At 40.8% G+C, this 13,899-nt stretch overlaps 1 protein-coding gene across 1 annotated transcript in view; it reads right to left on the bottom strand.

Annotated features, from left to right (window-relative positions):
* Positions 1 to 13,899, bottom strand: part of LOC126481897 (nephrin-like) — a gene marked incomplete at its 3' end in the record, with an annotated part of 714,415 nt that overhangs the window by 197,856 nt on the left and 502,660 nt on the right. Inside the window, exons 4-5 of the mRNA XM_050105855.1 lie at positions 6,961 to 7,074; positions 4,914 to 5,117 (exon numbers count right to left, since the gene is read on the bottom strand). Of these exons, the coding sequence (XP_049961812.1) occupies positions 4,914 to 5,117; positions 6,961 to 7,074 (318 nt within the window). The remainder of the gene's footprint in view (positions 1 to 4,913; positions 5,118 to 6,960; positions 7,075 to 13,899) is intronic.

Raw genomic sequence — 13,899 nt, 5'->3', positions numbered from 1 at the left:
GAAGCAAACCAATCTGACACCTAATTTTCGACTTCTTCTTAGGAATCGAAGTGTTCTTCAGCCAATGTGTGTCCGATTGATGAAAACAAATGGTAGTCGAAAGGGGCCAAGTCTGGTGAATACGGCGGCTGGGGTAGCAGCTCCCAGCCAAGTGTTTTGATTGTATCCTGAACCAGTTTTGCTTTGTGTGCAGTTGCTTTGTCGTGTAAAAAAATTACTTTGCCATGTCTTCTGGCCCATTCTGGTCTCTTTTTGACCAATGCATAGTTCAAATTGATCATTTGTTGTCTGTAGCGATTAGTATTCACAGTTTCAACAGGTTTTAGAAGCTCATGATACACCACACCTTTCTGATCCCACCAAACACAGAACATTGTCTTCTTGCCGAATCGACATGGTTTTGCACTCGATATTGATGGTTGTCCCGGATTAACCCATGACTTTTCCCGTTTAGGATTCTTAAAATAAATCCATTTTTCATCGCCAGTAACAATTCGATGCAAAATTGATTTTCTTTCATGTCTTTGAAGCAAAATTTGACAAATGGTTTTTCGGTTTTCCATCTGTTTTTCATTCAATTCATGTGGCACCCACTTCCCACACTTTTGGATCTTTCCCATAGCTTTCAACCGGTCATAAATTATTTGTTGTGCAACATTTAGCATTGCTGCCATTTGCTACTGACTCAAAGTATCATCTTCATCCAATATTGCTTGCAATTCGGCGTCTTCGAACTTTTTTGGTGGTCTTCCGCGTTCTTCATTTCTTAGATCATAATCATTATTTCTGTACCGTTGAAACCATCTTTTGCATGTTGCTTCTGACAGTACGTGATCACCACATGCCTCGACAAGCATTCGATGCGACTCTGCAGCACTTTTTTTCAAATGAAAAATAAAAATTAATGCTTTCTGCAAATCATCACTCTCTGGTACAAAATTCGACATTGTTAACACGATGAAAACGTATGATGATGCTTGTTCCATGACTTGATGCATACTAAATATCTTTGACAGATGTCATATCTACCAAACAAAAAAGAATGAAGGCTCGTTCACAACAAATGTTCCCTATCAACACATTTGTATCTTAACGCTCTTTTCATACCGGTACACCTGGTAAAATCTCCAAACCACTTACGGGACTGAAACAGGTGACGTCCTTAGCAACCGCATATATTTCGGCAGCTGAACATCCCGTGATTCTCAAGTCACAGAGGCAACGAGAGAGCGCTGAGTAAGGAAATTTACACCTTATGTAGCAGTGGCTACGTAAATTTCTTCCTCTGTTGCCTGGTCAGAGACTGAACAACATTCCAAACAGAATTATGGTAATAATCTCCGTTTGTGCGTATAAGATTACTTGCTTAGTTAGTTTCAACTGGTTCCTCAATAACACTGTTCTAAACGGTGGAAGTGCACGCCAGAATCTCTGTATACTTATATTTCGCAGGATGATCTTCTGCAGTAGCAAACCTGCTCGGCTGTTGTAAAGCATGTTTGACGCTTATTGTCTGTACCCCATTCTTCCATGATCCAGACAGTTTGACCAATGTATGACATAAGAAAGCAACAAGAGATACGGTAGCTGTCCGTCTTACAAAACCAATATCATCTTTCACAGATCTTAAAAGTTCAAATGGCTCTAAACACTATGGGACTTAACATCTGAGGCCATCAGTCTCCTAGAGTTAGAAATACTTAAACCTAAATAACCTAAGGAGATCACACACACCCATGCCCGAGGCAGAATTCGAAGCTGCGACCGAAGTAGCTCTGCGGTTCTAGACTGAAGCGCCTAGAACCGCTCAGCAACAGTGGCCGGCGATCTTAAAAGAGACATAGCCCTAAAATGGTAAAAGAACTTACTTCTCACGTCTTTCCCATAGAGCACATCCAGTCTCGTTAGTAATGCTACCTACTTGAGGTAGGAAAGGTCATAAACTTAGGATCCACCTCCTCATTTTGATCGCTCAGGTAATTCACGGTTGGTCGATAACACAATGTGTGTTTGAACTGTCTTACACTATAACCTATTGCGGCGAAAGGTGAATTCGAGGTGAGGCTAACTCAGCTGAAAGACCTTCAGGGTTTCACATCGTCTGGATCCTATGAACACAGGTACGAAGTACGCCTACATGCTGAGCCGGATAGTGACAACTATCATCTTTTAGTAAAAAAAAAACCAGTGAGAGATGGGATCCTAGAAACGGCATTCCCCATTGTACCATCTACTATCATCACAACCAATACATCAAGGAGGGAAAGACAACCATCTTCTCCCGCTTCAAAAGTGGAGCAAGTATATCGGTGGATTGGACTCAGATATTCTGAAGAACTTGTGAACCGTGGATTCCCTCACAAAAGGATATGAGCAGGATCCAGGCTGCAAAAATGCCTCAGAGAAGATCACTTCAGACGTGAAGACATTTGAAATGAATTACATGTTGATTTAATGCACAAAACAAATAAATTTAAATAGATGTAGAATATGCAGACAGGAGGCCTGAAAGTAGACTTCCAAAACTAATTCTTGACTACAAACCACGAGGGGAAGACCATGTAAGAGAAGGCTAGACGTTGTTGACCGGAATTGGTGAAATAACCTAATCCACGAAGGGAGAAAAAGAAGAAGAAGATATTCAGAAAAGCTGTTTAAATTTTCACTTCCTTGATTCCAGACAACAAAAATGTTGTTTTCATACCTGAAATGTCATTCACGTTCGAAGGTCGTCGACACCACGGCACATTCCTCAAATGTTACATAAACGTAATCGCATTACTGGTGACAGCGGGCTCCCCATGCAGCTCCATCTGATACCTCATACAACTGGTCATTTAGTGACAATAAGCAATGTATGAATCAGTAAGTGTGATCTGAAGACAGGCTCAAGAGACACTTCCAAATGGATCTAAAGGCGTATGAAAGAAAAAGCGGGACAACATTCAGCAGACAGCACCACTGTCGACGCTACTGTGTTTTTCAGTCAATTGTTGTAGAGTTGTTCTCGAAATTTTCTTTCGGAGGCACTTGACTTCCATCCGTACTACAACACTAAAACGTGACTCACAGGAGAACCCTGTCGATCACCGAAAAGCAGGAGACGAAATGTTTTCCATCATCTGCTTCTGAAACCCTACAACAACATTTTTCACCGAATCTTGAGGTTCAGATCCTTTGGTTAACCTTCAGCTTCTTTGAGTGGTGAACTGTTTGAATTTAGGATGTCAGTTGGCGTGCTTAATGTTCGATAGCGAGAATTGTGTCAAGCTTCATGTAGCGGATCGCTGCTTCCGATACTTCATCAGGAATTTCAAAACATCAGTATTTCAGAAATACTGCCGCTCAAAATTCAGTTTTCATCAATCACTCCATTGTGGAGAATCTGCATTTTTTCTTCAAGGGATCAGAAAGTTAAATGCGCCTCAGTACCACGAATTTGTGATCATATATAATACTTTGTATAGCAAATTCTGTCGTACGCAATGTGGTAAATGCTTTAACGTCAGAACTTCACTTTGATCACATTCCTAGAATACAGTTTGTGTAAATAGAATGTATATGTACTGTTAAACACAGTGTTATCATACAATTATGTTCGGCTAGCGGAATTTTTCAGAATTTCGAGGTCGATTTCAACCACTCGGTGAAATCCATATCGATTGTTATAAATGAAAACCGCTTTTTTCGTCATAATCTAAATTCTGTGGAATAAAATTTGATTATGATGTACCATAACAGTCAATTTCGGCCACTATATAAAACTGCTTTAAATTATCTGTCCCTTTCTACAGTAGTCTTTGTCTTTGTATTTACTCAATCACCTTCCTTCAAGGGGCCGAGTTTTCTATTAGGTTTCTCTTTTAGAAATTATCCATATTATAGCAAATCTAACAACCATTTATACGGAGTGAGATAATATGTTTCGTAGAGCATAGATCCCATCAACTAATCCCGCACACCGTTCACTTTAATTTTGTTCTTTTTTTAAAAGCTTTTTGAAGCAACTGATCTATTTGATTCAGAGCAGGAGGTCGACTACTATTAATTAATTAAAGCACTGACAACTCTAGTTATTGCTTTCTCTATACAAAATTCAGTTTCGGAAACCTCTGTTCAAACAGAATCGTTTGATATCCTTCAGGATAACATTCTGATTGATTTTTATTTTGGTATTTATTTAGTTTTTTTGTGTCTGTACGTTCCTAGCCCTACCACTCTCTTTGACCTGGTTCAACCCATATATTATGAATACAGTTTATATGTGAACGAAATTTGTAATGAACACCAAATGTCATTTGGATGCAGTGATTTATCTGTGTAATTGGCTGTCAGTATAGCTTAAAATGACACTAAAATTGAGTTGATTCACGAGACATGCCACAATTCTGGCGTAGGTTCTGTCGACGTCATGGGAATGACGTCAAGAACACTAGAATAAAACCAAAAGCCTGAGGTGGAATGGGCACTTGGACGGTAGTGATGTCGGTCTTGACACGGTACCGACAGGTGTATCTAGAAGACTCCTTGACAGCAGCAGATATGTGTACTTTTTCAGTATGGCATTGTACTGTTTTTGCCTAGTTTGAAGTTGGCACCGCAGGGAGATAATTGACTGTATCACACTGGTATTGTTTTTATTTTGGAAGCCAAGTAAACACATGTTATGCTAGGTTAGTGTTCATTATTTATAAATTTATAATAACACTTCTATCAACATATGAATAAGTCTATCTGTAAATATGAAAACAGTTGGCTACAAGACAAGTCAGTCCATGTGAGTTGTAAATTTGGTAATCTTTGAATTTGATCGGGTTCATATTACTGGCACTTAGAAATAATTACATGTAAATTTCACTGTATAAATGACGGGAATTTATGAGTTTGAGGCAAGGTAAGGTGGGGATACTCACGGTTGAGGTCCAGCGTGATGGAGCCGGCGACGGGCGCGGCCAGCGGGCTGCTCTCGGCCTGACAGGTGAGCACGGCGTGCAGCTGGCGGCGCGACAGCTGCTGCAGGCGCAGCTTGTTGCGCACGCGCTCGTGCGAGATCACCTCCCAGCGGTCCGTCAGCAGCGTGTTGTCCTGCCACCAAGTCACTCGCGGCGGTGGCCGACCTACACAGCGACATCGCAGCTCTTATCATACGTAGTGAGTTGCGCACGCGCTGTTGGGAGATCACCTCCCAGCGGTTCGTCACCAGAACGATGGTCTGAGACCTCTGCAGCTGACAGCTTGTTGCAGATGTGTTCCTGCCAGGTCGCTATCCTGCGATTCTTCAGCAGTGTGTTGTCCTGGGATCACACCACGTGTTGTGGTGGTGAACTGTATACTAACACCTCAACTCTATTACTAACAACTGGCTGCACATACATTACTGCGATATTGCCTTTCAATAATCTGTCAGACGCAAAATGTTCCCGCACAAGGTCAAATTAGTCAGCAGACGACCTGTATAAAAATATCACAGTTTTGTTATTGGCAGTATGTGGTATATTGATTCTTGCAAGATTACGCCCAAGTGATAGGGCTGCTGGCTGCTGTTCTGTATCAAGAAGCAAAGTTCCCCGAGTGGTAAGGCACTGGACTCGTTGCATTCAGGAGGGCAGTGGTTCAAGTTCATGCCCAAATATCAGATTTAAGATTTCGCTACATCACTGAAGGTAAATGCCAGTAAATTTCAGTTGGATCGATTTATCCTAAATTAACATGCAGGCATCCTCAACGCACATCTGCATAATACACTCTTGCACTAATTTTGAATTTTAAATTAGAATGAAGCGGTCTCTTAGTTCAACGTACCTTCGACAGCAATTTCCTTCCCCTCTTTCCTCAGCTTGATATGATCTTGGATCATCTCACCTGTCTTAATTTCTTTTTATTCTTTGGTAATTGTTTATTAGTGTAAGAAGATGAAACTGACACTGTTGACACAATCGCATAATGGAAAAAAAAGTCGTATGAATGAAGTTACTATGTGGTAAAGTTGGTGTTCGCTACGGTAACAGCTACTGCCACAGCATGTTTCACGATCTGGAGTTTTCATCAGTAGTTCTTGACCAGGTAGTTCCCGCCCAGTTTCTGTATTCAGCTAGCCACTGAAGTTGTGTCACAGCTGCCTCAGTATTCATGATTCCCAGTAAAAATGTAAATACAGGAATGCATTAAAGAAAGTATGTGGCTTTAACATCAAGAATATCCCCTGACCTGCGGTCAGTCTCATGATAATATCTTCATTGGTTCACCATAAGCCGTTGGAAAACATCTTGTGAACTGTGTTTCGATACATAGTGTAATATTATTGCTATACTAATTGGTTGTTTCATTTAACAGGTGATTCGTGAGGAGGACATCTTCATAAGTGACTTCTGAAACATTACATAGGCGGTTCTTTGAATACTGACTCTAATATACTTCAATAAAATAATAACTTACAACAAACGTATCACACCACGTTTTAAATAAAAGTGAGTGAACAAAAATGGACAGCAGTAAGTTTCCCCTCTGTAAAACAAAATTATTCAAGATCCATATTTGTCAGCTGTTTCTTGTTTTACTGTTTTGATGGTAAAATGTGCTTAGCGAAACTTGTGTTAGGTTACAGTCTGCACAACTTATGAAAGGATGCTGTTTAAGGGACTTCTGCCATTCTTGGATGCCCCTTTCTCCTGTACTCAGGGCATAATCATTCAGAAATGTGTCACAGACAAAACAAAGGTTTTGTGTATGTTGTTTTATATATATTTTAAAAATGATTTCAATTTCAACGCTACTTTAACTTAAACCTCGTACATGACCCTTAGCGTGTTGGTGTCATAAGAACGTTGTCAGCTAGTTTCACTTGCATCGATTTATCATAGATTAACATGCAGGCATCCTCAACACACATCTGCATAATACACTCTTGCACTAATTTTGAACTTTAACTCTGAATTAATGCTGTCTCTTAGTTCAACGTACCTCCCACAGCAATGCAGGTAATTTCCACTGTGGATCCTTCGTTGTAAGGACCAACAGTGTAGTGAGGTATGGTTTCTCCGTTTCCATCCAGAAAGATTATCCTCTTTGGTGGCACTGAAAAAATAATAGTCTACTTTTAGAAACAGTTAAACTCGTGAAAGAAACTGAAACAATGAAACTGTTTTTTAGGTCAAACTATGATAAGTATGAATTCGTAGATATATCTACTGAATGAACACATATTCAGACTGTAGTGATGCAGTGTCTCCATTCAAGTCTGTCTCCTAAGACCTGTCGGTAGAAAAGACCATTTCTGGTTGCCTGACATCCAAGACCAGTCGACAGAGAACATACTTTCTGGTAGCCCAATTTTCTTACCGCCACAGCCACAATACAAACTAAATTCTTATTTGCTAAATTAGGCTGTATTTTAAAGCTAATAGGTTGAAGACATTTACGGTCACCGCTACACGTCAGACGAATACTTTTGAACTCTTATATGGAAACGATTGTAAGTGCGCATCTAACTGCTGAAGATTTACCACAGATGTAATGTTGGGTCTTCAGTCGTACGACTTCTGTTTCTAGAATCCCATACGCAGTTCACATCTTGTGTATTTCTTCTCCGGAACTCAACAATTATTTCTCCCAAATATCAACTTACCTTTTTTATTTAGCTTCTTAAAATATTTGCTACATTTTTTCTGAAATATCTTTAAAATCTGACATAAGGTACATCTAACTTACTCAAATAATTTATCTTATGTCGCCTATTTCATTTATATGCTGACAAGAGCTTCTACCTGTGGGCTTTTACCACTGAGTAGTCTTTCTGAAGTACGATATATGTAATCTGGCGCTATCTAAAGCCATGTCCAGCAATAACTCATTTTTCATCAATTTCGTTTACGACAAGAGCCACTGGGCTTCTTCTAATCTATTGTGGCACCACGTAATGAAATAAGGCCAATACTTCTGAAAAAGATATTTTAATAGATATCGAAACCATAGTCAAGGAATAATAAACCTTTATTTGCAACTGGTAGGCTGAGTTTTTAACCTGTTCTGAATTATACAGTTGCTGTTTCGCAGCCATGTATAAGATCTTTAAACAACATATACTGGATATCCGTTTTCAGAAAGCATGAGAAAATCATCTGAATATGTTAGGCTATTTATTTCATCACCTTTGATTTATCCAGGGACGACTTATGAGCCACTCTCTCAGTTCCCTTTTCGCCTGTCCTCATCTCCCAAATAGAACGCATCGTGGAATAACGGCGCGACTCCTCTGCAGAATGAAAAGTTATGGTTGAAACCACTCCTATGCTTCTCCTCGACTCTGTTTCTTCTAGAAGTACTAACCGAGTACACTTTTCAAAAGGGAATGTTATTATAGTCCATCAGATTGTATTCCTTTGTCATCTTATAAAATACTTGAAGTCTAAAATACTAAAATAACCGACGTTTCGCCCTTGAAGTTCAACATGTGTGAGGAGGTATTGGCAGATTTTGTGTTGTGTCGAAGCAAAACCTGGATAGCTGATATGGTAAATATTGTTCACGAAAGGCAAGCTTTCGGATTCGAGTCTTGAAACGGTATACTGTTTCAACCTGATAGTGAATTTTATAACAGTGCGCATTCAGCTGCAAAGTGAAAATTCATTTTGCAGCTTTGATGTTTCCACACGTCTTACGGCAGATGTTCTGTTCTCTTGGGAGCTCTCTGTCCCTTTCGCGGTTTTCATGACGACTGTCATCATCTTCTCACAGTTCAAGAGCATCGATACTCCCTCCTCCTCCACCAAAAGGTAGCTATTCTCACAAGTTATGTGTCGTTATCATATCTGTGGTTAATGACTTGCAACATACTGGCCGAAATATGATGTGATAATATCTGAGCTCAACGCTAAACGTCTGCTGAGCGGTATATGCCTGCTGCGTAAGAGAGTACACGATACAGAACTGCAAATTCGAAATTACATTAATGGAAAGTAGCACGATTCCTACCAAATTTATACCGATGGAACAAAATCTCAGGACAGAAACAATTTAGATTATGCTTTTTTTTTCCCCCGAAGAATTCGGTAGCCCAAAGAAAAATCTGCCTTCACCGCAGAAGCGTGTGTCATTCGAGAAACAGTGCTACATGGTACAACAGTCTCAACTACGAAGCGCGTTGTAATAATGTGAGATAGCAACAAGATACAATAATGTTTCTAGTCGTCCAGTTCGAAGTACGTACCTCATGTTCTGGTTATCGAGCAAGAGGAGAAAAAAAAAACAATACAATTGGCCAACTTGTACAATTTATGTGGCTGGGGGGCCACAGACGAACCATGTTCTGTGAGCACGTGGGTGGACCAGCAAAACAGTGAACGGACCTAGATTTGTGTTATGAAATCTTGAAATACATAGATAGCTGTATGGTCATGAAGACCAAATGTTAAAATACATAAATAAGGTCAAGAAGGATAGTTCATTACATTGGCTTCAATCGGTCTTGTTTTCGGACTGATTTCATAGCTCACAAATAAAATTTAGTTTTGGTATTGTGTGTAAGGATTTCATTATTGTTCATTGCTATGAGGTTCAATGAAATGAAACGTGGTCAGTGCGTCTACCGTTGCCTTACACGTAAGGTGGTACCACGTAGTAACTGCGGGTATGGTGGCGCCATCTATTAATAGACTGACGCGTGCGCACCATTTGATATTGCGTAGCGCCATTGTGGTTTCATTCCGTATAGAAGGTGGTCACACAATTTATTGTCCACTACTGAACATGCAGGCGAGTAAGCAAGAACAAATAGGAGTGGTTCGAATTTTGCGATTTTTGTCGTCGGGGGGGGGGGGGGGAGAGAGAGGGGAGTTGGAGTCCGTGAAATGTATCGACGGATGAGGGCTGTGTACGGTGAGTACAGTCTGAGTCGTTCAGGGGTTTGTGGAATGGCGCAAACGATTCCTTGAGGAGCTCGAGTCACTGGCCCTCGTTCTGGACAGACTCGTCCTGTCATCACATCGGAAATGGTTCCGGAAGTGAATGCTTTAGTCTTGGACAACCGCAGTATCACCGTGAACGAGATCCATCTGTTACGGGGTATAAGCGTAGACGTCGCCCACACCATAATGCATTGACACTTGAACTTTCGAAAAATCTGTAGGCAATGGGTTCCCCACCAACTGACCGCTGAACAGTGCAATATTCGAATGGCACTGTCTTTGAGTCATCTGCAACCTTATCATGAGGACAAATACGGCTTTCTGTCGCATATTGTCACAGGTGACGAAACATGGTGTCACTATTTTGAAAAGGAAAGCAAGCGTCAGAGCAAGCACTGGAAACATGCGACTTCACCACCTCCAAAGAAATCAAAGGCTGTGCACACCAGTTCTGATAAGGTCATGATGATCTTTTCTGACCACAAGTGCCCACTGGTTGTCGAGTCCCTGGAACGAGCAACCACCATCAACGCCCAGCGTTATCAGCCACTTTACAGAACCTTAGACGAGCCATCAAGTCGAAACGCCGAGGGATGCTGTCCAACCGCGTTATCCTCCTGCATGATAATGCCCTCCCACACTCGACCAATGTGATGACCACGACATTGCAGCAGTTTCTGTGGGAAACGCTGGAACATCCACCGTTTTCAAGAAGGGACGTCGAACAGATGTGCAGAACTATAGACCAATATCTCTAACGTCGATCAGTTGTAGAATTTTGGAACACGTATTATGTTCGAGTGTAATGACTTTTCAAGAGACTAGAAATCTACTCTGTAGAAATCAGCATGGGTTTCGAAAAAGACGGTCGTGTGAAACCCAGCTCGCGCTATTCGTCCACGAGACTCAGAGGGCCACAGCACGGGTTCCCAGGTAGATGCCGTGTTTCTTGACTTCCGCAAGGCATTCGATACAGTTCTCCACAGTCGTTTAATGAAAAAAGTAAGAGCATATGGACTATAAGACCAATTGTGTGATTGGATTGAAGAGTTCCTAGATAACAGAGCGCAGCATATCATTCTCAATGGAGAGAAGTCTTCCGAAGTAAGAGTGATTTCAGGTGTGCCGCAGGGGAGTGTCATAGGACCGTTGCTATTCACAATATACATAAATGACCTTGTGGATGAAATCGGAAGTTCACTGAGGCTTTTTGCAGATGATGCTGTGGTGTATCGAGAGGTTGTAACAGTGGAAAATTGTACTGGAATGCAGGAGGATCTGCAGCGAATTGACGCATGGTGCAGGGAATGGCAATTCAATCTCAATGTAGACAAGTTTCATGTGCTGCGAATACATTGAAAGATAGATCCCTTATGATTTAGCTACAAAATAGCAGGTCAGCAACTGGAAGCAGTTAATTCTATAAATTATCTGGGGTTAGGCATTAGGAGTGATTTAAAATGGAATGATCATATAAAGTTGATCGTCGGTAAAGCAGATGCCAGACTGAGATTCATTGGAAGAATCCTAAGGAAATGCAATCCGAAAACAAAGGAAGTAGGTTACAGTACGCTTGTTTGCCCACTGCTTGAATACTGCTCAGCAGTGTGGAATCCGTACCAGATAGGGTTGATAGAAGAGATAGAGAAGATCCAACGGAGAGCAGCGCGCTTCGTTACAGGATCATTTAGTAATCGCGAAAGCGTTACGGAGATGATAGATAAACTCCAGAGGAAGACTCTGCAGGAGAGAAGCTCAGTAGCTCGGTACGGGCTTTTGTTAAAGTTTCGAGAACATACCTTCACCGAAGAGTCAAGCAGTATATTGCTCCCTCCTACGTATATCTCGCGAAGAGACCATGAGGTTAAAATCAGATAAATTAGAGCCCACACAGAAGCATACCGACAATCCTTCTTTCCACGAACAATACGAGACTGGAATAGAAGGGAGAACCGATAGAGGTACTCAGGGTACCCTCTGCCACACACCGTCAGGTGGCTTGCGGAGTATGGATGTAGATGGATGTAGATGTAGAGTGTCCCGACCTATCACCGTGTGACTTTCATGTGTTTGGACTTCTAAAACACGCTATTCGCGGACATAGATTCACAACGGACGACGAATTGTGTGTCTAGGTCCAGGCCTGCATCGGACAGCAGCTACTAGCTTCTTCAAGGATGAAATCGACCGGATAGTGTCGCAATGGGATAAACGTGCCAACAGTTTTGGCGACTATTTTTTAGTATGTGTACTGTGTATAACTACATTTTTGAGTTAATAAAATCGTTACCCTTATTTTATGTTTAGCTCGGATGTTGTTGTTTTTGTTATAACGCTGTAGTTTAGTTTCTTAAAGGGTTTGCTGATTCATGTGCAAATATAATTTGAGTAATCAGTGACGTGTACATATAGTACACATTAATATTTGATCGACTCACACACATAATTAGAATGGATTATATGAAATGTACGTCTTGTAACTCAGATCCACAGTGAAGAGATTCCAAGAATTTTCATTCAAAGGATTGTAACAAACTTGTCGCCAAAGATGTAAATATACAATACACTGAGGTACATATGATTATGCTGCAATTTGCATGAAAATGCTGTGAGCTTACGCGATCATCTGGGTGCACTTTTATTTACTATACCTTTCTTTTTCATCAACCTTACGCGTTTCGACTTTCCTTCATGTTCAAAGCCTGCAAAAATATAGCGCAATACTGGTATCAGACGACATAAAAATATGATACATTTCACCACTGACAAGGGAGATACTACAACGACTAGAGTATGGCTCCCTAGCTTACCAGTGCGATGTCAGCCATATAAAAGCATTAGATACACTGTAAATAATGCAGTAGACTTGAAATCATTTTATACGTTGTAACGATGAAAACTGTAGTTGTAAAGAGAAACAAATTGCAGCGTGTAGCACGCACTCAGCGGCGCCTAGCGGTTGAATGCACGTGGCTTCCAAAATTTTCACCTGGCAGCAGTTTGAACTTGTCTCGTGCTCGAGAATGTTGACTTGATACAATGTATGTAATGGTTTTATATGACTGACATAGCACTGGTATGCTAGAAAGCCATATTCTAGCTGGCATAATATGTCTCTTGTCAATGGTGAAATATATAAGATTTTCATATTGTCTGATACCAGTTTCGTGTTGAATTTTTGTAGCCTTTGAAATTGACGAAAGATTGGAGCGCGTAGGGTTAATGAAAAAGAATTGTGGTCGAGACACGATAATCTTTTTGCTAAAGCTGCAACGTATCATCAAGAGAAACTCTGTTTACAACATTTACGTACAATGGCTACATTACAGATTTTATGTAGTACTCATTACATTTGATTTTACCACTAATATATACACATCAGTTGGATTTATGACGAAACTCAGAAATAGAGTAAGAATTGGCTTAACCTGAGCGTTATTAGTATTGGTTCAAATGGCTCTGAGCACTATGCGACTTAACTTCTGAGGTCATCAGTCACCTAGAACTTAGAACTAATTAAACCAACTAACCTAAGGACATCACACACATCCATGTCCGAGGCAGGATTCGAATCTGCGACCGTAGCGGTCGCTCGGCTCCAGATTGTAGCGCCTACAACGGCACGGCCACTCCGGCCGGCCGTTATTAGTAGCTTCACATTTTTTGCTGGTGGCATGTTATTAAAAATATATGTCCCTGAATAACGGAAATCTTTCTGGACCAAATTAAGTGATTTTTAACCTTTTTGAAGATTATTCTTACCTTCAGTATCAGTTCAGCGAACTGAGATTATAGCTGATTACATTCGTGTAATAAATACCCTCACTTCTGTCACCTTTGTTCTTCTTCTAATCCCCTCTGATCTGATGCTATCCTTGAGACTTACTCCTTGCATCTATATCATCGTGGTTTGTACAGTGGAGACCATGGGAGCTCAAGAAATATATTGGGAGAGCATCAAAGAGGCGGATTGATGATTCGAAGCTGGTACCCTGAA

The sequence above is a fragment of the Schistocerca serialis genome, chromosome 5 (assembly GCF_023864345.2).
Source record: "Schistocerca serialis cubense isolate TAMUIC-IGC-003099 chromosome 5, iqSchSeri2.2, whole genome shotgun sequence".
Lineage (NCBI taxonomy): Eukaryota > Metazoa > Arthropoda > Insecta > Orthoptera > Acrididae > Schistocerca > Schistocerca serialis.
Note: the sequence above shows the minus strand (reverse complement) of the source record. Positions and strands in the feature narration are given on the sequence as shown.